Source organism: Bos grunniens, chromosome 1 (genome assembly GCF_055505025.1).
Source record: "Bos grunniens cultivar Pamir isolate PY7600 chromosome 1, Bosgru_T2T1.0, whole genome shotgun sequence".
NCBI classification, from domain to species: domain Eukaryota; kingdom Metazoa; phylum Chordata; class Mammalia; order Artiodactyla; family Bovidae; genus Bos; species Bos grunniens.
The window spans coordinates 20,298,149-20,323,542 of NC_141165.1; the positions used below are offsets into that span (position 1 = coordinate 20,298,149).

At 40.3% G+C, this 25,394-nt stretch overlaps 1 protein-coding gene across 6 annotated transcripts in view; it reads left to right on the forward strand.

The window, feature by feature from the left end:
• Positions 1–25,394, forward strand: part of ACP3 (acid phosphatase 3) — a 60,800-nt gene that overhangs the window by 8,926 nt on the left and 26,480 nt on the right. For 4 of the 6 annotated variants that reach the window (XM_086350951.1, XM_086351230.1, XM_086351040.1 and 1 more), the window contains exons 3-9: positions 3,756–3,842; positions 4,298–4,450; positions 8,853–8,951; positions 11,862–11,954; positions 13,053–13,185; positions 19,003–19,085; positions 21,584–21,687. In XM_086350951.1, the coding sequence (XP_086207077.1) occupies positions 3,756–3,842; positions 4,298–4,450; positions 8,853–8,951; positions 11,862–11,954; positions 13,053–13,185; positions 19,003–19,085; positions 21,584–21,687 (752 nt within the window). Of the gene's footprint in view, positions 1–3,755; positions 3,843–4,297; positions 4,451–8,852; positions 8,952–11,861; positions 11,955–13,052; positions 13,186–13,530; positions 13,695–19,002; positions 19,086–21,583; positions 21,688–25,394 lie in introns of those variants that run through there. The other 2 variants (XM_086351323.1, XM_086351405.1) reach the window with 2 other exon arrangements.

The following is a 25,394-nucleotide window of genomic DNA, read 5'->3' on the forward strand; positions in this document are numbered from 1 at the left end:
GATATATATAGGATTTCCTGTTGGGTTTATTAAATCATGAGTTGTAAATGGGCAACAGAAGAATCAGTTCAGTTCAATCACTCAGTTGTGTACAACTCTTTGCAACCCCATGGACTGTAGCACATCAGGCTTCCTGTCCCTCACCAACTCCCAGAGTTTTCTCAAATTCATGTCCATCAAATTGGTGATGCCATACAACCATTTCATTCTCTGTCATCCCCTTCTCCTCCTGACTTCAATCTTTCCCTGCATCAGGGTCTTTTCCAATGAGTCAGGTCTTCGCATCAGGTGACAGGTATTGGAGTTTCAGCTTCAGCATCAGTCCTTCCAATGAATATTCTTCAGTGCTCAGCTTTCTTTATAGTCCAACTCTCACATCCATACATGACCATTGGAAAAACCATAGCCTTGACTAGACAGACCTTTGTTGGCAAAGTAATGTCTCTGTTTTCTAATATTCTGTCTACGTTGATCATAACTTTTCTTCCAAGGAGAAAGCGTCTTTTAATTTCATGGCTACAGTCACCATTTGCAGTGATTTTGGAGCCCAATAAAATAAAGTCTGTCACTGTTTCCATTGTTCCCCCAACTATTTGCCATGAAGTGATAGGACTGGATGCCACGATCTTTGTTTTTTTAATGTTGAGTTTTAAGGCAGCTTTTTCACTCTTCTCTTTCAGTTTCATCAAGAGGCTCTTTAGTTCCTCTTTACTTTCTGCCATAAGGGTGGTGTCATCTGCATATCTGAGGTTATTGATATTTCTCCTGGCAATCTTGGTTCCAGCTTGTGCTTCATCCAGCCCGGCATTTTGCATGATGTACTCTGTGTATAACAGAAGAATACATGAACTTAAAAGATGTTGAAGAGAGCCAAGAATTGCTTACAAGCCAGCCCGTGAGTTTCTCAGGCTCTACCTGAGAAAGTAGAAAATAATCCTGAATCAGCAGAGTTAGGAAAACTCGATTCCTTTGGTACTAGCATTGCTAAAATTGATTTTTATTAGATGGATGTATTGGGATTGAGCCTTCGTTAAAAGTAGTCAGTTAAACACAGGGAGCCCTACTTCCTAAAGAGCACCCAAGAAGGTGAACTGGGAAACAAAGAGATCTGTGGTAATGCTCCAGTGCCCTGCACACTTCACCTGTGTAAGTGAATTAACCTTCTGTTTGGAGACACAAGGCCACGTGTATTGCTTCTGTCCTGACCAAAATATTGTTTAAATATATTAAGAAAATATCATAGAATGTTTAGAGTTGAATATCTACCCTAAATTAATGGGTCTTGATCTTGGCTAAATATTGGAACTACTTGGAGAGCTTTACAAAATACTATTGTCTGCCTGGAAGTTTCTTATTTAATCCATCTAGGGTGCAGCCTGAACAGTGGGATTTTTAGAAACTCCTTGATCTAGCATGTAGCAAAGGCTGAGAATTACTGTCATAGCTGCATCTCAATGAGGAGAAAATGCAAAGAGGCTATTTGAGGCCAGCATCTTCTGGCTCCCATCAGAGCTCTTCTCACCATAGCCTACATAACTTTTGGCTTCCTGAAAAAGAGAAGGGTTATAAAACTACAGGGCTGCTTCATGGTATCTATGGTTCTGTCAAGACTCTGGTTCCCTTGCTGTAATGTTCCACTAAAATCAAAAGATTCTTCCAGACTGTGGGATCTGTCTGGCTTATTCTGGCATTCTCTTGACTAGCCACCAGTTTCTCCTGGTGTTCTCAATCTTTCCAGTGCAAGTGAATTATTGGAGGATCTTGTTAAAATGCAGATTCTAATTAATTGGGCCTGACATGGCCTGAGATTCTCCATTTCTAACAAACTCCTAAGTGATGCTCATCGTGCTGGTACATGGCCACTCTTGAAGTAACAAGGTTCTGGAGCTCAAATTCCTGCCCTTGGCTTGTTGTTCAGTCACTCTGCCATGGCCAACTCTTCACAAACCCATGAACTGCAGCATACCAGGCTTCCTTGTCCTTCACTGTCTCTTGGAGTTTGTTCCAACTCATGTCCATTGATTCAGTGATGCCATCCAACCATCTTGTCCTCTCTTGTCCCCTTCTCCTCCTGCCTGCAATCTTTCCCAGCATGAGGGTCTTTTCCAATGAGTCAGCTCTTTTCATCAGGTGGCCAAAGTGTTGGAACTTCAGTATCAGCCCTTCAAGTGAATATTCAGGGTTGACTTCCTTTAGGATTGACTGGTTTGATCTCCTTGCAATCCAAGGGATTCTCGAGAGTCTTCTCCAACACCACAGTTCAAAAGTATCAATTCTTTAGCACTTAGCCTTTCTTTATAGTCCAACTCTCACATCCATACATGATTACTGGAAAAACCATAGCTTTGACTAGACAAACCTTTGTAGGCAAAGTAATGTCTTTGCTTTTTAATATGCTGTCTAGGTTTGCCATTGCCCTTGACTAGGTACTTCCAATCTGCGTAGTGACAAAGCAATGGTTCTTTTTGAGTTCAATGGTTTTCAAAGTATGGTCCCTGGATGAGCAACATCACCATTACCTGGAAATTTGTCAGAGATGTAAATTCTCTGACACCCTGACTGAACTAGAAACTCTAGGGTTGAAGCCTGGGAATCTTTGTTCTTACTGAGTTCCCCAGGTGATTTACTGTTCTATAGAAGATGACTATTTCCTTAGAAGTTAGCTTTAGGTTAGAACAACAATTATACCAAAAGTACTTGCTTCTTCAGCTATCCGGATCATTCAGGAAACTCACAAACCTCAAAGTACACATTATTCTTTTCCTACTTCTTTTCCCATCTAGAAAGGTAGCCAGGAGTGGCAAGTAAATGAGTGAGTGGAACCAATCCAAAGCCACAGTGACCACATCTTTTCTGACTCCTCTTCTGATGAGGCTCTGAATTAAAGACAGACTTGAATGCAATATTGCCCAAAGCATAGTGTTCTACTACACAGATCTGAGTCACTTAGGGAACTTGTCATAATACAGATTCCAGGGCTACCCTCAGGATCCAATGAGCTAGAATCCCTGGCAGAAACACTGAGGAATCTGCGTTTCAAGAAGCACCCTAGATAATTTTGCTTCTGATGCACAGTAATGCTTGAGGATCATCAAGCTAAGGCAACACTTCTTGATGACTAACTGCCATTGGAATCTTAATGAGTTTGTTAAAAAACAGATTTCTGAGCTCTCCCCACAATGATTCTGGTTCAATAGGTCAAGGGTGGGGCCCAAGAATTTGGTTTCTAACATACTCCCAAGTGATGCCAATACTGCTGATCCAGAGTCCACACTTCAAATAACAGGCTTTAACTTTTCACGAACCAGACATAAGTGAACTGTATAGACAATAAATTATTTCACTCAGAGGTTGAAGGTGATCTTTAGATTCATCAAGTCTAACCTCTTATAGGATGATTGAATTTCCTCCACAAGCTAACCAGCCCTTGAAAGTCTCTACCAACAAAGATGACCCACAGAATGCTCTGCCAGAAGAGATGAACCATTTACTTAAATTCAGTCAACCACCAGCTATTAACTGTGCAAGATTCTATGTTAAGTGCTAATGACAATGAATTGAGTTTTCTCAGGGAGCTAATTTAATCATGACTAAAGATTACAGTTCTTTTTTCCTGTTTGCATTTTAAAATGTGTTGTTACTATGAAACTGTTAAAATATACCACTGTTCACTCTACTTATTCAATGAAGAGTGATAAGACTCACAGTTTCATAGAACCTACTTTCATATTTTTTTCTTTTATTTGTTCCCATAGTTGGGCATGGCACAGCATTATGAACTTGGACAATATATAAGGAAACGTTATGAAAACTTTTTGAATGAATCTTATAAGCGTGAACAGGTAAGTTGGGAAGCTAATAGTGGGAACCTTCCCCCTTGAAATAATGTAACATAATGTATTTGTAAAAGTTTCCTATTTCCTAAGGAACTTATAAAAGTCAGGTATCTTGTTTACAAATGTACTCCTCTTTATATAAATATTTTGTTCTTAAAAAAAAGTATGAATATAAATAAGGTCAAAATGGACACCTATGGTAAATATTTTGGCTTGGCAAGTAGCCAGTACTTAATTCGTCTCTTTCATCAATTCAACTGTTGACACACCGGGTTGCTTTAAGTCATGGCATGCCCATAATACTGTCTTTTCCATAATAGGTATTATGATTATGATGCTACCATGTCTGCTAATATTTTGGTGTGGGTGTCTCGCCATTTCTCAAATATACTATTAGCTCCATAGTGGAGGGAAAACCACAGTTCCTCTCAATTGGATCTGCTTTGATTTTCCTACCCTAGGTTCATGTTCGAAGCACGGATATTGACCGGACTTTGATGAGTGCTATGACAAACCTTGCAGCCCTATTTCCCCCAGAGGGTATCAGCATCTGGAATCCCAGCCTACTCTGGCAGCCCATCCCAGTGCACACAGTCCCTGTTTCTGAAGATCAGGTCAGTTTTCTGGGAAAACACAGATTTCATTTGTTCTGGAAGAAGGAAGGCAAGCTACTCAGGACTTGCAGATTTGGGAGTCTGGATACTTTGTGGGCTGTGCAGCCTTAATTCTTTCCTAAATAATGGTGCACAGGACTTAGAAAGCCCTGGTAAGAGGGAGTAGGAACAGAATTTCTCTTTAGAGATTTATTATTTGCTTTGCTATTCTTTTAACTTCTGGCTATTTGTCCCTCTTCATCTTTACATGCACACACACAGTTGGTGCCCAACAAAGGGTTCTCCTCCCTCCAAAATATCCTAAGACCTCTCTACCTAGAAAATATCCCTACCCTGATGAAAATCCCCTTTCCTAGCTAAGGTAAAAAAGAAAGATTTAGGTGCATAATTGGTGGCCAAAACTTTATATGTGTCATAATATTTACCTTTCATAACAGCCATGAATGGACAATATTATTGTGCTCCTTTTATAGCCAGAGAAAAAAGTGCTCAGAGAAGTCCAATGAACAAAATAGATCCAAAGTCACACAGCTGAAAAACATCACTACTGGGACTAGAACCAGACAGATCTCATTCCAGAGTAGTTTCCTTTTGTGCAAACTAGTCATTCTCAAAATTAGTTGCATATTAGAATCACCTGGAAAATTTTAAAAATATTGACGCAGAGGGCACACCCCCTAGTACATCAGCATCTCTGAGGGTGGGACCCAGGCACCAATATGTTTGTAAAAATTTCCCTGGATGATTCTAGTGGACAGCCAAGCTGAGAATTAGTACCATAAACCAAGTTGCCTAAATGAAGTTGCTCAAGAGAAACTCCCAAATTTATTTACACTGATGGGACTGACCAAGAACTCTTTTATCTTTTCAGAGGAATTCCTATTCTTAAAATAGTAATAATAAATCTAACTAATCTTCCAGGTCTTGAATTTAAGACTGTATGAAGGAATAGTCTGGGACAAGGAAACCTTCCTAATTCCCCTGGAGTCACATTATAACATGGCTATCTCCTCTCTTTATGACTGAAGCTTAGCATGACTACTGGGCCTAGAATGTTGCCTGGTGACCTCTGGGTTAGGTTACTATCCCATTTGCATTGTCAGTACTCCAAGAAATTTGACCTAATTGCTGAGCCTGGTGACTTAAGAATTTTTCCCAAGTGCTTTGTAGAAATAGCTTAACCCTGTCAACCTCTCTAGGTAAATCTACTCCAATCAAATTTTCTAGTGTCTCCTGAAAAGACAAGATGATTTATTTATGCCCTTTCCTTCACAGAATCAGAAGTGAATCATGATTATCAGTGTTTGAGGGTGCTTGTGAATTCACAAGGTGGTGCTTGTGAATGTTTTCTTTGAAAAAGAAAAATATTCACTTTTCCCACAGCCTTTTCTACACAAAGAGTGGACAGAAGCACCAGCTTTAGCCAGTATAAACCAGGGTAGCTATTTAATCCTTAGTCCTGAAAGATAATGGTTAACTTACATAGTAAAGGGATGCAGGTGCTATTAGAAGAGGAAGGAAAAAGCATTGAGAGTGAAGGAGAGAGGAGAGGGAGAGAGAAACAAGCAAAATGGCCCCCTTACCTGTGGCCCTCTGAAACCTACTCACCAAGATGAAACAATTCTAACATGAACTAAGAAATTTAACGAAATCAATCAACTAAAGTTATTCCCAGAACTCTACTAAGTGCTATACAGAAATAGAAGGGAAATATGAGACCAGTTTTCTTCCTTAATTTACAGTCCATTTGATGAAAAAAGATTCACACATATGAAGTATGTAGAAGACAATACAATGTGGGCAGTGATTTCAAGAACAAGCTGCACATGCTGGAGGAATTCAGAGACCAAGTCATTCTTAGAACTATAAAGGGCAGTCATTCAAGTCTTCATGGACAGAGTGAGAACTTGAACCAGACCTTGGAGGAGGGTATGAAAGGACAAGAAGGCAGCCCCAAAGCTGAGCTTTGAGTCAATGTAAAGTACTTGCCCTTCTGTGTCCAGAGTTCTTGTCTAGAAAGAATGAAAGCAAGACAGAATAATTGTGTTGGGCACATGTTAGAGAATCCAAATTTAATAACCGAAGGAATCTTGAGATAAAGGCAGCATGATATAGAAGGAGGGTTGAATTTAAAGTTGGGAAAACCCGAGTCTGAGAGCCACCCACCACTTCAGATACTTGAGCTTACTTCCCTGTTCTTCAGTCTCCTTTTCTATAAAATGGAAATACTCGTACCCACCTAAATTCTTCACAGGGATTTGTGAAAACCAAGTTGGTTAAGAAAAGGAAATGACTTTATAAACTACAAAATGCTGGACAGATGTTTAGGTGATTCTTCTGTTTTCATCCAGACTCTTTGAATATGTGGGGTGAGAAAACTAAAGTCTAGAAAAATTAAGTAATTCATTAAAACCTAGGCCTTTAAAAGAACAGTCCTGTGCAGGCAGGGAAATTTAGATGTAAAGCAGTGGATGTAGAAGAAACTATTGTACTTATCTCAGTACTGTGTACACACCTGATGAGCAGTGCTTTGGGGCACTTGTCTGACATTAACTTGGAGGAAAAAGATACTGGGACCTCTGAAAATAACTTGAAACCATGCATGAGTGAGGAAATGAAGGCCTGAAAGTAGATGGTAAGGACACTAGAGAAAGGAAAGCAAGGTATGACCAGGTGACACAGAATCAGAAATGACAGACAGGAAGCAACTTATCAAAAAATGATTTTTGAGTAGCATTTAATATGTCAGGCCCTGTTCTAGGCTTTGACAACAGTGAACAAATGACAGCAAAGAACGAGATAGACAAGACCCTGGCTGTCTTCAAGTTTCTGTTTTATAGGAAACAGATGATAAAGAAGTAAATAAATACAGTCATTTCAAATGGCAATGAGTTCCTTGAAGGAAATAAAATAAGGTAATGTGATGGTGGCTGAGCAAAATGTCTAGAAGAGCTGTAGAGGGGGAATGTCTCAGACAGGGAACAGTCTGCAGAGACTGCCAGCCTGTGTGTTCAGGGTACAGCAAGGAGGCTCCCAGTGTTGCTGGAAACACGTGAGTGAGGGGGCAGCGGTAGGAAAGCAGGACAGAAAGATCACTAAGGGCTGAGTTTGGATTTTATTCCAAGTAAAATGCAAAGACGGTGAAAGTTATAAGCTACAGAATGGCATGATTTGATTGATGGCTTCAACATATTAGCCTTTAAAAAAATAAAATAAAAAGTATTAGTGTAACTGCTGCATGAAGGATGAATTGTGATGCAAAGTGATCCCACAGAAAGCCCTTACAATAGTTGAAACACGGATTATGGTGGTCTGGACTGGGAGGGGACAATGAAGATAAAAGAAGAGGGGTCTATTTTGGATAGACTCCTGAACAATGTGGGTTTGAACTACACGGGTCCACTTACATACACATTTTGTTCAATAAATGTATACTACAGCACTACAAAACCCACAGTAGGTAGACTGTCAGATGCGAAACAGTGGATACGGACTCTGAAGCTATACGGATTTTCAACTGTGTAAGGGTTGGCAGCCATAATCTCTGCATTGTTCAAGAAATAACTATGTTTTGGAAGTAAACAGGCAAAAGTGATTAGTCAGTCTATGAAGAGGATGATAAATTTTACTACTGACAAAGGAAGAGAGAATACAAAATGAAGAGGTTGAGTTCAAGTTTGTAAATGTCAAATTTGAGGATGAAGATAAACATTCAACTAATGATATCCACCAAGGGCTGATACAGGACTAGCTCAGATAGAAAGTGAAGAGCAATGAAATGAACTTGGAAGTTACCAGCCTATAGATTATAGTTAAAAATAGAAAGGATTGTCAGATTTAAACTCACTTTAAAGGGATGATCACTTTGTCCTCATAATAGATTTTCAAATATATTTTCTATGTTTTTAGTATGTGCCCTTATTTTAACAGTCTGCAAATTTGCAAGAACTTACTTCAGTGAATGATTAATCAATCTCTTAAGATTCTTTCTGGCATCTCTAATTCATTTCTCTATACTCGTGTGTGTGTGTGTGTGTGTGTGTGTGTGAAAGAGAGAGAGAGAGAGTGCATGGACACAGATGTGTCTCTAGTGCTAGAAATGAAAGAGATTTGGAAGGAAGCAAGATAACAGTCACCATTTCACAGAGAAACCAGAAGTGAAACTATTTAGCAATAACACAGTCTTATTTAGGCAAGTTTATGAAAGGGACAAAAAAGCTTTTGAGTTTTGGGTAACTATTATTTAAGACCTGCAGATCATTTATCTTTTTCCTCAATTTTAGAATTCCATTCAGCTTAAAACACATTTGAATATTTTATTCAAGTCACTTTATATCTAATGGCTGCAGCTTCTTTAGTTCTTCCAACTAATAAAAGACTTATGATTTCTCTTTTTCCTCAGTTGCTATACCTACCTTTCAGGAACTGCCCTCGTTTTCAAGAACTTCAGAGTGAGACTTTGATATCAGAAGAATTCCAGAAGAGGCTACATCCTTATAAGGTTAAAAAAAAAAAAGTGTCATTTACTGGCATACAGAAATAGAAATTCTGGGCCAGTTTGAATATTATCAAAATATCCTTCCAAAAGTTACCAATTTAGAAAAGTACAATAGTACCTGTTTCTCCACAGTATTCCCAACAGTGCATAGACAAAAGATGATATCACTAGAAGCATCCCTTCCAAAATCAGGACTGAGACAAGAAAGCCCAGTATCATCACTATTATAGAATGTTGTGCTGCAGTATTCTTCTCTTATGATGAGTGAGCTTTGGATATCTTCACCTAGTTAAATGCCCTCTGTATTTTTTACTCTGCTCACATCAGCTGACCATTTTTATTTTGGGTATTGGTTTTCTTCTTTTCATACAGTTATAGGAGCTTTCTCTCTCTATTTTAACATTTTTTTCTGGCCCTCTTTTTGTTTGCCCATTTTGGGCTTCCCTCGTGGTTCAGCGTTAAAAAAATTCGCTTGCCAATGCAGAAGAAGCGGGTTCAGTCACTGGGCTGGGAAGATCCCCTGGAGGAGGAAATAGCAACCCATTCCAGTATTCTTGCCTGGGAAATCCCAAGGACAGAGGAGCCTGGCGAGCTACAGACCATGGGGTAACAAAAGAGTCAGACGTGACCTAGTGACTAAAACAACACTGCTTGTTTACAGTTTTGTCACACGGCTGTATTTGTATATTTATAGTCACATTGAGAAAGGCCTTCACCACTCCTAGGTTGCAAGGAAGTCTGCAATGCTTCTAATTCTATTATAGCTTCATTTCTATATTTACATGTTGAATCCATTTACAGTTTGTTCTGGTATTGGGTGTGAGGTATCTATCCTGCTGAAGTTTTTTCCCAGAAGATTACCTAATGGCTTTGTCACTGTTTATTGACTAGGGCATCTTTTCCCCCACTATTTTATATTAAAATTCCCACATGTCTATTTCTAGAATTTTTATTCTTATTCTTTCATTTTTTTTAACCAAAATCACACTGTTATAATTATTAAAAGTTATATATGCTTTAATATCTAAAGGGCTGGACATTCCACATTTTCTATTTTTTCTGAGTTTTCATTTCTATGTTTTCACTTACCTTTTCAGTGTTTTTAGTGAAAGTGAAAGTCACTCAGTCATGTGCAACTCTTTGTGACCCCCATGGCCTAAACAGTCCATGGAATTTTCCAGGCCAGAATACTGGAGTGGGTAGCCAATTCCCTTCACCATGGGAATCTTCTCAACCCAGGAATTGAATCCGGGTCTCCTGCATTGCAGGAGCTGAGCTACCATGGAAGCCCAAGGAAAGCCCAGGGAAGTTTTTATTGAGATCATATTAAATGCATAAATTAGGGAGAATTTGAAACTTTGTTGCAAATTTGTAGTCTTCCTTTCCAAGAACACAGAATATTTTCCTATCTGTTCTTATCTTCAAGATCGTTTTAAAGGTTTTCTTCATACAGATTTTTCTGTTAAGTTTGTCTCAGGTTTATAATATTTACAAATAATAATGGCTTACCTCTACTTTTCCAATATTTGTATTTCTGACTTATTTTGCCTATTTGTATTGGCTGGTACTTACAGTCCAGTACTACATAATAGAATTGGTAGTGGGCTTTCTTGTATTAATCCTGACTTTAGCAGTATTTCCCTATTAAACATATTGGCCTTTTGACCAGATAGAGATATTTTTATCAAGTTAAGGAGTTAGTTATCTTTCCTATTTTCTTGAGTGTTTTTCAGTACTGATATTTAATTTTTTGAAAGGTTTTTTCAACATTTTTAGTATAATTAAGTTACTTTTCTCGGGTCAATTACTAAGATTAATTATATTCATAGATTACTACTACTGAACCATCTTTACATGTCTAGATTCAAGACTCTTTCTTTTTAGTATGATACTGAATTATTTGTTAAGAGTTTACTTAGACCTTTTGCATTGATATCCAAAGTAACTTCAGACTATAGTTTTCTTTTCTAACCAGGCTTTGTCAGTATCAATGCTTACAAAAATTTTTTGGAAGTTTTTTTTTCTTCATATGCTTCAGACTAGTTAAAATAAGACTAGAATAACTTACGCTTGAAAAGCTTGATAGAATTTCCCCATAAAATAATCTGGCCCTGAAGATTTGTTTCACTTTGTTTTGTTGGGGGAAGTTGGGGGCTCTTTAATAATTATTTCTGTTTATTTTATGGAAATTCATTTCGGTTAATATTGACAAATTTTATTTTCCTAGAAAATATATGCACTAGACAAACAGTATCTTCCAAAGGCTTCCCAGAAATTTCTGTCAATCCATTGAATAGATAGCTGACCAATGGGTCTCATTGCCATGACAATCTAAGAACAATACAGAACCTGGAGAAATGTTTGCATCCCATCCAAATCTCACACTTATAGCCAGAACTAGGTCCCGTTTCTGTTGTGTTTTCCTGGGGTTCTTTGACCATGGTTTCCTTTCTCACCTTCCACTCATTTACATATGAGTTATACTTCACCTATTTCCAAAATGAATTTGAGGCAGTACACCTCAGTCTGATCCCAGGACACACCAGGAGCATGTGGCTACTGCCAGCACATACCCACAATGTTTAATGTAAAAATGAGAAATAATTAGTGTTTGTAAAAATCTTTGGGTTGGCATTAGTATAGCCAGTATTACTGGTGTACTTGTATGTGAAGAACAGTAGCTCCCACTGAGGGCAAGTTTGCCTCACAGGGACCCTTTGTCAGTATCTGGAGACATTTTGGGTTGTCACCACTGAGAGACTAGGGGTGATATGGCCTCTAGAGGGTAGGATGCTGAACATCCTACAGTGCACAGGGCAGCCCCACAAAAAAGAACTGTGTAGCCCAAACATCAATAATGCTCAAGTTGAGAAACCCTAATATAAAAATTTTTTACCTCTGTGTGTGTCTCAGGATTTTATAGAAGTCTTGCCAAAACTTACAGGATACCATGACCAGGATCTTCTTGGAATTTGGAGTAAAGTCTACGACCCTTTATTTTGTGAGGTAAACATAAAAATACCAAAGATTAACATGAAATCTGATTTGATGACTTATGCCTATTTTGAAACAGATGAATACATTTTCCTTTGCTTGTATAAGATATATTACATAGCGTTTGACATTGAAATATAAGTCAAGACTTATTTATATTAACTTCAGAATTTTGGCTTCTCTCTGTTAGTTACGTATTCACCCTTTAGAAAATTGTAAGCAAAATTGCTTTTCTGTGCCACGCCAGTTATTTTTCAGTCACTTAGAAATGCTGGGTTCCTGTCATGGACTTTAATGAAAAAAGCAATTGTTATACTTTATTTAAAGATTTTATAAGATTTTATATAAAGATTTTATAATGTTTTATAAAAAGAAAAAAGTTACCTGATTTCTGGATATAGAAATAAACAAGCAAAATTTGAACCAGGCTATTAAAATTGATCTATCAGGAAAGAATCTCTCACTTGCTGTACAATGCATGTGAAATAATCTTTGTAGCTAGATAAATTACTATTTTTTTTCAGGGTTTCATGGTGTTTTTCTCAGTCATCATGCTCCACCATAATTCTGTTTTCCCAACCAGTTCACTGAATCTTGGGGCAAAATTCTGACCAGCCACCTGACTCCTAGCCACTTCTGACTTTGAGGGCATTGTGAGTGTCTAAGGAGCAAGTTACTTTCAGAATTGCAACTCGATAATAAATGGTACCTGTTGCCCTCTTCCATGTTAGAGGTCATTGACCCAAAAGCACATTCAACGTTCCCAATATTTTCAGTGTATCATCAGCATCTGTTTCAAGGAAGACTTTTTAGTCTTATAAAAGTCTTCAATAAAAACAAGAGCCCATTTTCTGGTTCAAGTCTGGGATTTTTTTTTTTTCTTACTACAGTTCAGTCTGAGCTATTCTGCAATATGGCTAAGGTATTTTACATCTCTCTCACTTAATTGTTCTGTAGGCTACTTCACTTTCATTTCCTCTTTCATGAACTCTCCCTCTCTACCAAGAAAGGCTGGACACAGTACTTCTCATGGGAGAAGGAGGATAAAAAGTCAACAAAGAGGATAGTCAGAAATAAAATACACATTTTCTTCCTTTTTCTTTGATACAGGGTGTTCATAATTTCACTTTACCTTCCTGGGCAACAGAGGACACCATGACTAAGTTGAAAGAAATATCAGAATTGTCCCTTCTGTCCCTCTATGGAATTCATAAGCAGAAAGAAAAATCTAGATTGCAGGGGGGTAAGTATTTTTAAAAATGAGAGAAGTGCATTAGAATTGTTGCTGAGTGATCTGGTCTGATTAACAGGTCCAACTGTTAATCAGCTATGTGACCTTGAATTAGACACATAATCATTCCACCAGCTTCTATTCTGCAAATTGGGGATAATAATACTACTCACTTCTTAAGTATTAAGGGTGAAAATGAATGTATGTATTCCAAAGGCTTAGCACAAATAGTACCTAATACAGTTAAACATTATGTGTTATATGATTATCAAAATTATTCACCCTGGGCCTTAATTTTCCCAGCTGGAAAACAGAAACTTTGGGATAATGCTAAATGATACTTTTCATTCTTTCCAGATCAAAAAATCATGGATTTTGTATCTGAGTTCCATGAAAGTCAATTATGCCTGGTGGCTTACTGGATGAATTTTTCAAGTGGGAGGAAAGGCAAAAGTGGCCTATTTTCTTGAAACCCTTGGTTGTAACCACTGTTAAAGTTAATACAATGTAATTTGCAGGCTGATTATGCCCTGTTGATTAATATGTATTGCAATTGACAAGTTTATGACACTGCTCAAATTTTTTCATTGGTGTTAAAAGGTGTTGACTTTTCAGTGATGCCTCTTCTCAGCTGGATTTGACCTGTTGTAGAACAGGACATCTGATCCTAATACAATAGCCTAACCCTTGTAATCAGGACAGGTGGGTAGAAGAAAGAAGCCAGGACCAGGCAGGACAGGGATAGGTGCTGAGGCTCTGAGGGCAGCTGAGTGGCAGGCCAAGACCCAAGAGGATATGACAGGTTCAAATGTCGTTCATATAGACATTAAAACTAAAGATGGAGAGCAAGAAGAAGTCCACTGTGCCAGGCTGTCATAACAATGAAGAAATTTTAAGCCACAGGAGATGTTCTTAGTCACATACTCCACACCATTGTTGGAGCCTATTCACCTTGAGGTTGGACAAGTTCAACAGACCTCCAGGAGAAAACAGAGACAAAGTATCCTAGGGGTTGGACCAGACTGGAAGGATGTTCACTCAGGGCTGCAGAGCAAGAGAAAGAGTTTAAGTCACTAACCAGGAGAAGAGCTAGAAAAGCTCATATAAAGAGTGAAGGAACCTGTAATAAGAACAGCTAATGAGGTCTGAAGTCAAGATAGTTGGGAGTAATTTCATATGAGGTGAACATAGTGCTTGGGGCAAGAATTTAGGGGAGCATCATAAACAAATGGTCAGTCTGCAGGCCTGCTGTTACAGAGACCTGGTTGCAAGACACAGAGGGAGACTTGATGGAATGTACAAGTCCTCACTCCAAGCTTAGGGCATGACAGCAGGACTCAGCCCTTCCTTGGGGTTGGGAGAGCACCCAGAGGTGAGTCATAGTTGGAACTTGGTGTCTTAGGAAAAATTAGCAGGCAGGACATGGACTGTGTGTAGGAACAGAGCCCAGGATGCAACTCAGTCCTACATACCAAACAACCAAGGACACAGAAGGTGGAAGCTGCGCTTCCTTGACCACACAAGTACCAGGTCTCATTCCTGACCCAGCAGGGGCCAACAGTATGGTGGCCAAATGCTTCAGATGGTGAAGACAGGACTCTGTTTCCCCCAACCTAGTCATGATGGGCTCAGGCAATCATCCCCTCACTACTCAAGATGAAATCCATGGGCCAGCAAAGTCAGCATCACCAAGCCTCTGACAAGAAATGCAGAATTCCATCTCCCACCCCAGAGCAGCTGAATCTAAATCTACATTTTAATGAAATCCCATTAAAGTTTCAGAAGCACTTCTCTAGATGTAGGAGACAGTGAACAAAAGGCCAGGGAAAGCCAGGAAGGAATCTACAAGAATCTATTAATAGATGCAGGGGTCTGTATCTGAATATAAGATGTGAGATTTTTTTTTTCCCAACAGCTTGCTTATATTTCCTTTACTTTTTCCCTTTGACTACTAGAAATTGCATTTTGGGGAAGTCACCTTCTCTCTCTGGGTCTCAGTTTCCCCATCTGGTGAGTGCATTAAACTAGATTCCATCAGAGTCCTTCCCTAAGGTATTCTCTGGGTCTTAGACTCCAAAAGCTAGCACTCATATGCACACACCTGTCCTATGTTCTAGGGGAAGCTCAGTACTATTAATGAGCCAGGAAGTTGTTACCTTCATAATTCCTGCCAAGTCACAATTTCAGCCTATTGTTCATATCTGGCAAAGCAAGAGAGATTTGTCAACTATACACTTGTTGAGTTATAAAGCACCTGAATGCTGCAGAGAAAGCATGAACAGTTTGGTGACAGAGTCCCAAGGGAACATCAGGACTTTGACCAGCATCTTCTTACCTTTGCCAGAACTTCTGTTCCATCAGTTGGTTTCAAGGGTGACACTGTTCAGTAATATCCTCCTCACTGCCTTCACCACTACAACACCCCACCCCACCCCCAGCACACACACACACAAAGAAATCTCTAGACTAATTCCTAAGACTAATATAGGAATATATGCCTGGTCCTGTTTGTATTAGAGTTTCCCATGTGGCTCAGTGGTAAAGAATCTGCCTGCCAATGCAGGAGAGGTTGGAGATATGGACTCAGTCAATCCCGGGGTTGAGAGGATCCCCTGGAGGAGGAAATGGCAACCAAGTCCAGTATTTTTGCCTGGGAAACCCCATGGACAGAGCAGCCTGACAGGCTACAGTCCACAGGGATACAGAGTCAAACACGACTGAGTGACTGAGCATGTGCATGTACCTGTTTGTTTTAATGGAAACTGCTTCTTGCTGAAGACCAGAGGTTGGCAAGCTACAGCCTGCAGGCCAAATCTGGTCTGCTGCCACCTATTTTTTATTAGTAAAATGCTACTGAAGCTCAGTCACACTCATGCATTTATGCAGTATATTTAACTGCTTTTGTGCTTCCACTTGAGAATGAATGGTTGTGATGGAACACATGGCCCACAGAGCCTAAATCACATAACATTTTTGCTCTTTCTTTTTTTTAATTAATTTAGTTTAATTGGAGGCTAATTACTTTACAATATTGTAGTGGTTTTTGTCATACATTGACATGAATCAGCCATGGGTGTACATGTGTCCACCATCCTGATCCCCCCTCCCACCTCCCTCCTCATCCCATCCCTCAGGGTCATCCCAGTGCACCGATGCATCCCTGTCTTACGCATCGAACCTGGACTGGCGATCTATTTCACATATGGTAATACACATGTTTCAATGAAGGCAAGGCTAGGATGATTTGAGAGAATAGCATAAATCATATAACTTTCACAGAACAAATTTGCCAACTCCTGCTGTAGCCCAAGAGAGAGAAGTGAAGTTTGTATCCTCAAATAATGATATTTTGTCCAGTGTGTACAGGTTTAATAAATTATGCACCAGGGAGCTTGGGTGCTAGCTTATGCTACAGTATGGCCTAATAATTAAGAGGAAAGGTTTTGAAGCTAGACCTGCTGAGTTCAGAGAAACTTAGCCCCTCTGTGTACAAGTTGTATGATCTTGGGCAAGTTGCTGAACCTCTCTGAACTTCAATTTCCCTTCATATATAACTTGACTATTGGCCTGCCAGAGCCTGTAGATGCTTATGACAATTACCCCTATTTTCTCCTGGGACAAGCTGGGAAACCACTACAGAACCAAGAGCTGATCTATTCCATCATCAACACTGAAGGCTGCTGCAAAGACACCTACTGACACAAAACAAGTTGCTAATTGAACTAAATCCATGTCTAGCCATTAACTAATTAATTGATGTTAATTAGCTAAGTGTTATAGAGAATGCATGTTGGTCAGTGTAGAATATCTCCTTTCAGATATGCTGTGCTGTGCTATGCTTAGTCACTCAGTCGTGTCTGACTCTTTGCAATCCTGTGGACTGTAGCCCACCAGACTCCTCTGTCCATGGGGATTTTCCAGGCAAGAATACTGCAGTGGGTTGCCATGCCCTCCTCCAGGGTATCTTCCCAACCCAAAGATTGAACCCAGGTCTCCAACATTGCAGGAGGATTCTTTACCATCTGAGCCACCAGAAAAGCACTGACAAGGAACAAATTGCTGATTGAAGGTGACTGCCTATCATCATTCCCAGAAACTCAGCCAGAGTTTACTTCTATTGTGGCCTGAAGTTCAAGACACAGTTCTAAAGGGCTCCCAGAGGCCAACCTGCCCTGAGGCAGAGGAATACAGACCTATGGGAGATGTAGCCTCTAGCTCCCTCCATTCCTAGTTAAAGATGTCCCAGCAGCCACAGATGCCGATCATCTCCCTCCTTAGTTCATTCCTCTTTGTCCTTATGGTGGTACACAGACCAATGCCACAGTCTCTTCTCACTGTTTTATGAGATTTTTGAGGACAGGAAGTGAAGTGAAGTGAAGTTGCTCAGTCGTGTCCGACTCTTTGCAACCCCATGGACTGTAGCCTACTACGCTCCTCCGTCCATGGGATTTTCCAGGCAAGAGTACTGGAGCGGGTTGCCATTTCCTTCTCCAGAGGATCTTCCTGACCCAGGAATCGAACCCAGGTCTCCCGCACTGTAGGCAGATGCTTTACCATCTGAGCCACCAGGGAAGTCCAGTCTAATTGACTTGTGGTAGCTGTTCAGTGTGTGTTTCACAAAGTGGACCATACAGTCTAGGATTATAATCAATCTGTTAACATCAATGCCCTGCTCATTACAAAAGAAAACTGGTCATCTTCAAGGGAGGAGACCACAGGCAGTGTAGACAGATGACCAACAAGACACAAGGAGTCCTCAGGAGATGGTGTGGAAGCCCCTGAGGCAGCACCTCCTCAGAACAACACCTGCATCACAGGTGCCTTCAGCATCAGTGTCTGCTGAGAAGATGGAGACTCTGCTCTGTGTCTGTTTGCCTTTTACCACCTTAGGAGCAACAGGGGCAAAGGGCAAACTTCCTCTACTGTCAACAGTTGGAGACCTAGATGAAATCTGAAGGTTCTGGCTGCCTCCCAATAGTGAAACCTAGTGTAACCTGGAGCAATGGTCCACAGAACACAGTCCGTGCCCTGTGCAGAGATCCACAGAGCTGCTTTCTCCCCTGGCTTCACCCAGGTGTGGCTACTAGAGGGATGAAGACAGAGAGGTGTATGCTGCACTGTCATTTCAGACCTGCCCTGAGCAGAGCACTGGCTAACAACTATCCGGAAAAAGCCATCTGAAATTCCTTCCAAGTTCATCAACCTCCTAACTTGAGTTTTAACAAAATCTGGTAGAATCAAATCTGAATGTGCCAATCCAGCTCTCCTTCCCCAGTGAGTGAGTCACTTAATGGCTCTGAGCCTCAACTTCCTAACCTCTGAATGGGGAATAGAAGTCAGGATTCAGTAAATAATGCATGTAAATCATGCTACTAGCACATAGCAGCGGAGTAGGCAATGGCAACCCACTCCAGGACTCTTGTCTGGCAAATCCCATGGACAGAGGAGCCTGGAAGGCTGCAGTCCATGGGGTCGCTAGGAGTTGGACACAACTGAGCGACTTCACTTTCACTTTTCACTTTCATGCATTGGAGAAGGAAATGGCAGCCCACTCTAGTGGTGTTTCAAACGTGTTCTTGCCTGGAGAATCCCAGGGACGGGGGAGCCTGGTGGGCTGCCATCTCTGGGGTCGCAGAGTTGGACACAACTGAAGCGACTTAGCAGCAGCAGCACATAGCAGATGCTCCAGCAAAATGAGTTCTTGCCCTCCCTTCTTAAGTCTTGAGAATCCTGGCAGAGAGACTCTCTATACAAATGAGCAAAAAGCTTATGGACTGAAATATAAGCCCACATTTGGTTCAGCTCCATTGTTGATCTATCTTCATAAAGGTGTCCTGATCAATGAAATCCTCAATCACATGAAGAGTGCAACTCAGCCATCAAACCGCAGAAAACTCATTATGTATTCTGCAGTAAGTATTCTGTCTCCATTCAACATCTGTTCAAGTGTGTGAGCTCTCTCAGGAGGGGCCTCAACTTCTTCATCATCATTTCCTTATCAGATGTTCAAAATTTTTTAGTGAAATATATAATTCTGGGTCTCAAGGGATTTACAGTCTAATCCTTGATAGCTCCGTTGGTAAAGAATCCACATACAATGCAGAAGACCCAGGTTTGATTCCTGGGTTGGGAAGATCCACTGGAGAAGGGATAGGCTACCCACTCCAGTATTCTTGGGTTTCTCTTGTGGCTCAGCTGGTAAAGAATCCACCTGCAGTGCAGGAGAGCTGGGTTTGATCCCTGGGTTGGGAAGATCCCCTGGAGAAGGGAAAGGCTACCCACTCCAGTATTCTGGCCTAGAGAATTCCATGGACTGTATAGTCCATGGGGTCACAAAGAGTCGGACACAACTGAGCAACTTTGACTTTTTTCACTGACAAAAAAAGTAAGCATATAAACACCCAGCATAGCAGAATAGCAATGTCACACGAGACAATGAATTAGTGCCTCAGAGAAAGGAAACATCATTTCTGTTCCAAACTAAAATTAGAGGCAAAATAACAAAGGAAAAGAAGTAGAAAGGTTATAAGAAAAGCTGAGTGTACAGGACTTGGTGATGGACTGGAATGTGGGTGGAGGACAGTGGTATGGAAGTTAAGCCATGGATGAAGGTGGTGTTTCAAACGTTGATGACTGGAAGGAGGGTAGAACTATTAACAGATGTGGTCATGGTCCAGGTGAATATACTGATTAGACAATTGGGTTTGAAGTGCCAGCAACATCCAAGTAGGAATCTTCAGATGGCAGAGGTGATAGAAAAAAAAGGGGGAAGGAAAGCTCCAACTTGAAGTCAGAGTTATATTTGGGTGCAGAAAGGAAAGAGAGTGAGATCTCAGAAAAGACATCCATGTTGAAGCAGCAGCCAGGAAAAGAGGAGAATTCCAGGGATGTACCGTGCACTGAAATGGGTGTCCATGGAGTCTGGGATGAGCCGGTAAACAGGACATGGAGGGCTGGGTCAGGCTCCCACCCATTTCTGCAGGACAGAGGATTTCTCAGACGTGGTCTGGCTGGTGTCATTCTGCAAGAAGATGAAAGAAGCAATTAAAGATAAAGCAGAGTTTATTATCTGGGGTTCTAAATGGTACAGAGTAGAGAAAAGTTTCATGGAGGAAACAAAGTGTAGTGCCTCTTAGAGAAAGACAGGCCTGAAATTTGTTGATAGTTTCAGGTTTTCTGGTTTCTAATTGTAACTTGTTGTATGACTTCTGGCAAGTCATAAATCTGTAACTCCTTTTTTTCCTCTAGTGAATTGGTTCTAACCCCTTTGGAGTATGTAAACACTGCCATATAGTTTAGGTAACCAAATGTTGGGCCCATTTTATAGATATGAAAATTAAGAATTTCTTAAGATTAGATAGCTAATCAATGGCAAAACTGGAATTGAAAACCAGTCTCCCATGCCTTCTGGCTATTCTAAAGTAAAACTTTAGCAATTATTTTAAGCTACACTCTCTACTTCTTTACATTTTATTCTGTATAAATGTTTGTAACCTTATATATTCTTCCCCAACTTTAAAATCACAGATGATATTAATCTATGGAAAACAAATATAATTTAGCATTAATGTATTCCAAGTTATTTTAAAATTAAATGAAAATCAATGAAACACACTAAAACAGAGATATGTTCTACGGGGTAGGCATAGGACAAAATCAGAAGACTTGACTCAGATTTACTTTCTGCCATTTTGAAGATGTATGACATAAAGTAAGCTACTTAATTCCGTCCCCTCCCCCCCTCTTTTTTTTCTTTTTGGCTGTACCACATGGCTTGTGGGATCTTAGTTCCCCAATCAGGGACTGAACTCAAGCCCTTGGCATCAAAAGTGCAGAGTCCTAACCACTGGACCACCAGGGAATTCTGCCCAAGTTACTTCATTTCTTTGGGTCTCAGTTTCTTCATCTTTTTAAAGGAAATACTTGTATGTATGTAAATCTCATTGCCTAGCACCAAGGAGATGCACAATCAAAATTCATCCTTTCCCTCTCTACTTCTTAAATCACTGGGGTTATGGGAAATTTAGTTGGATCAGAAACCACCATGGTACTCTGTAAGTGCTTGTTACACACCTGTTGCTGCTGCTGCTAAGTCGCTTCAGTCGTGTCCGACTCTGTGCGACCCCATAGATGGCAGCCCACCAGGCTCCCCCGTCCCTGGGATTCTCCAGGCAAGAACACTGGAGTGGGTTGCCATTTCCTTCTCCAATGCCTGAAAGTGAAAAGTCAAAGTGAAGTCGCTCAGTCATGTCCGACTCTTAGTGACCCCATGGACTGTAGCCTACCAGGCTCCTTTGCCCATGGGATTTTCCAGGCAAAAGTACGGGAGTGGGTTGCCATTGCCTTCTCTAGTGAATGTAAATTTGAAACAGAGATGAAATAAAAAATGTTTGTTTCAAAATCTCTGTAGCATGACACTACTGTAAGTGGCCTGCAGATGGCGCTAGATGTTTACAACGGAATCCTTCCTCCCTATGCGTCCTGCCACATGATGGAATTGTACTTCCAGGATGGGTAAGTGTCTAAGCGGTGTTTCTCAAAATTAATACCACTGGAAACCAGGTATTACGATCATTAGTGTTATTATTGACTTAAGGGTTGTCTTGTCTATTTGGTTGGTTTGGTTTTTTATTCGGGGGAAGAATGGTAACCGTATCTTTGCTTAGTCATGTCTCCTTTTTTCTTTATTTTCATAAAGACTTTAATTGGGAAATCACGTACAGACACAGTAGATGAAAAATTTGATAGAACCACCCCCTATCAGCGACAGAAATTATGTTTTTTAAAAAAAAGATTAAGGTATTCTAAGAAGGATGTGGATATTACACTGTTCCCTTGTAAAACACAGGGTGGTAGAAGATATCAAGAAAAAATCGTTTGTTGCTGGTTACAAATAATGTTCTTTCAGTTAAAGACTTCAAACATATCCATGAAACTTATGGTTATTCATATCCACCAGGTAGGATTCTTAAAGTATTCCTCTGCATAGTGTCCACTACTTTGCAATCTGGTGTGGCCCTCCCCAGCTGACCAAGGCTTGGCTGAAGCCCACTAGAAAGGCCACGGTCAGAGAGACCAATGTCCTAGTTTACCCAGAACTGGAGGGGTTCCCAGAACATATAAGTTTCATTGTTAAAACCGGTAAAGCCCTGGGCAAACCAGAAAGAGTTGGCCACCTAGCCAAGGTCATAGCAAAAATTTGTGTCTGCTGTGACACTGGCATTCTTGTTGGGAAAAAGAGACATCATGGATATTGTTGATGGAATAATCACAGTGCAAGAACTGAATTAGAGCAGGGGCTCATGAGTTTTATTTCAGGGTTAGCTGGGGAGGTGCATTTTGCTCTCCCCTCAAGGCATTCACAATAGCTGCAGTCAGGACCATCTGACTGCAGTTATATAAGGCCCTGTGCTCGGAAGAGCCTATGCTTGGTTTAACAGTTCAGTGTTGCCATTTTGAAATTCTTAATAACAAGGTATCCTGCATTTCTTTTGGCAAATTTGGTAGTCCTGGCTGTAGGTTTCTGGCTACCTGAATTTGCAGAATAGGAAAGTAGCAACATAGAGGCCCATTCGCAACCAAAATCTTCACTGCTTACAAAGAAAGTGAGTTCTGCAGCTAGGGAAAAAGTATGTTCATTCTTTGTTGAACTTCTAACTGGGTGCCAAGCATAAAGAGAGAACTAAAATGTGGTCTTAGCAAGCTTTGCTCTCAAATACCTAGAGTCAGAATGGAGAGATGATGCCCATAACATGGAGAAAATCCAAACAGGGCCAAAAATGGGAATGCAAAGACATGGACATCAAGTGCTCTGTCATTAAAAAGCCCTGCAAAAGACTTCCGCTCTGAAGACTGGCTACAGGCACAGAGTTAATAAATCCAGTGCACATTCCAGGATCAACTCTAGGAATAGGCACTGTCACGTTGGGATATGACAAAAGAAACTACCCACTTTTCTTGGCCTCTCCTCCCTGGTTTCTGCACCCAGTAGTCCTGAGCTTGTGTTTATTTAGGGTGCTGCAGCATTTTGTCTCACTGAATAGCTTGAATAAATTCACGTTATGAATCAAGTTTGGGGCATTTTTTATCTGAGAGACGCTTACCTATAGAGAAAAAAGTAACCAAGGGTCACTCACAGGTGAGAAGTCAAATTTGTTGTTATATTGGGATTTTTTAACACTCTAGAGGAGTATCAAAAGTTAAACATGCTTACTTTTAAATTAAGAGCAAGGAGAATCCAAGTTAGCAAATACAGGTATAAAGTATATACCTGCAAATTAGGTGATCCTGAGTGTAAGGTGATCCCACTTTATCCATATTAGAAAATAAAGAGAAAAATAAAATTTTTAGATTTTTATTTACATTAAACAGACAAACTTTTAAGGCTGTAGATAAGGTAGCTAAATATATTCTAAAAATATTCTATTTTTTGGTTAAGTACATAAACTTAAAATCATATATAAAATAATTCACTAAGTTAAAAAATAGTGCTTCTTCTCACTTTCGTATTTTACGAAATACTTTTATTCAAACTCTCTGTATGCACCTTAACTTGTATCTTACCACTCAAGCCAATTTTAAGTCTCCTAAAAATATTTTCCAAATATATTAATTATAAGGGTAATTTTGGCTGCTGCACAAATGAACCTCAAATCTCAGAGGCTTAACTCAATGAAGATTTCTTTCTCATTCATCTAACAGTCCAATGTAGATGTTCCTGGCCAACAGGAAGTGACTCATCCTTGGTGTGATTCACACGTGGTGATTTGTGAACTGGGGGCTTCCATCTTTTGGACCTACGGTTTTCAAAAGTGCCCTCCTCATCTGCAGAGAGCATGTAGAAAAGAATCAGAGGGTGAAGAAGGCAAACTGCTTATCAAGCACCTTAGCCCAGAAGAAAAATATATCAGTTCTACTCGCTAAAATTAGTCACTTGGTCCCTCTTAAGTGCAGGGGAGTCTGGGAAGTGTATTCACTTCTCAGCTGCAACCTTATTTGATGGAAAGAAAATCATGAATTTTGATGAACTATTAGTCCTCTTTGCCATATTACCGTGAGATAAAAGGTACTGTCACTGAAAAATTTATACAAGATATATGTACTCATTCATACAATATTAGAGGAGTTTTTAGGAACATATAAGTGAATATTTGTAATTACTACTTTTTATATGGCTTCTTGGGCTTCCCAGGTGGTACTAGTGGTAAAGAGCCCACCTGCCAGAGCAGGAGACATAAGAGACGAAGGTTTGATCCCTGGTTCGGGAATATCCCCTGGAGGAAGGCACAGCAGCCCACTCCAGTATTCTTGCCTGGAGAATCCCTGTGGACAGAGAAGCCTGGCAGGCTACAATCCATAGGGTCTCAAAGTGTTGGACATGACTGAAGCGACTTAGCACACATATGGTTTCTTAAAGTGATGTTTTTCAAAAGACTTGCTCGTAACAACATCCAAAAGTTGCAGTTCTGTGGTTACTATCCCAAAAAGGATCTTCTCTCCTGTCTCTTTGGCAGGTGACTTCTACAGGGATCCTGTACTAGCTTTACAAGGTTGGTTTGGGACAGTGGTCCTTCCTTAAGCAATATATTGTTTTATGAAATAAAGTAGTGGGAGAGCCCGCCCCAACATCAGCAGAAGTAAGGACTTAAGTATACACTCACCCTCTCTTTCAGAGGTATCATTTTTATGTCTTGCTGTATAGTCAAGTATATTTGTTGTTGTTGTTGTTCATTCGATAAGTCATGTCTAATTCTTTGTGACCCCATGGACTGTAGCACACCAGGCCTCCCTGTCCCTCACTATCTCCCAGAGATTGCCCAAGTTCATGTCCATTGAATTGGTGGTGCCATCCAACTGTCTCATCCTGTCACCCTCTTTTCCTTCTGCCTTCAATCTTTCCCAGCATGAGGGTCTTTTCCAATTAGTCAGTTCTTCACATCAGGTGGCCAAAGTATTGGAGCTTCAGCTTCAGCACCAGTCCTTCCAATGAATATTCAGGGTTGATTTCCTTTAGGATTGATCTGTTTGATGTCCATTCAGTCCAAGGGACTCTCAAGAGTCTTCTCCAGCACCAGTCTTCTCCAGCACCACCAGTTCAAAAGCATTAATTCTTTGGCGTTCTGCCTTACATGACTACTGGAAAGGCTATAGCTTTGACTGTATGGTCCTTTGATGGCAAAGTGATGTCTTTGCTTTTTAATATACTGTCTAGGTTTGTCATA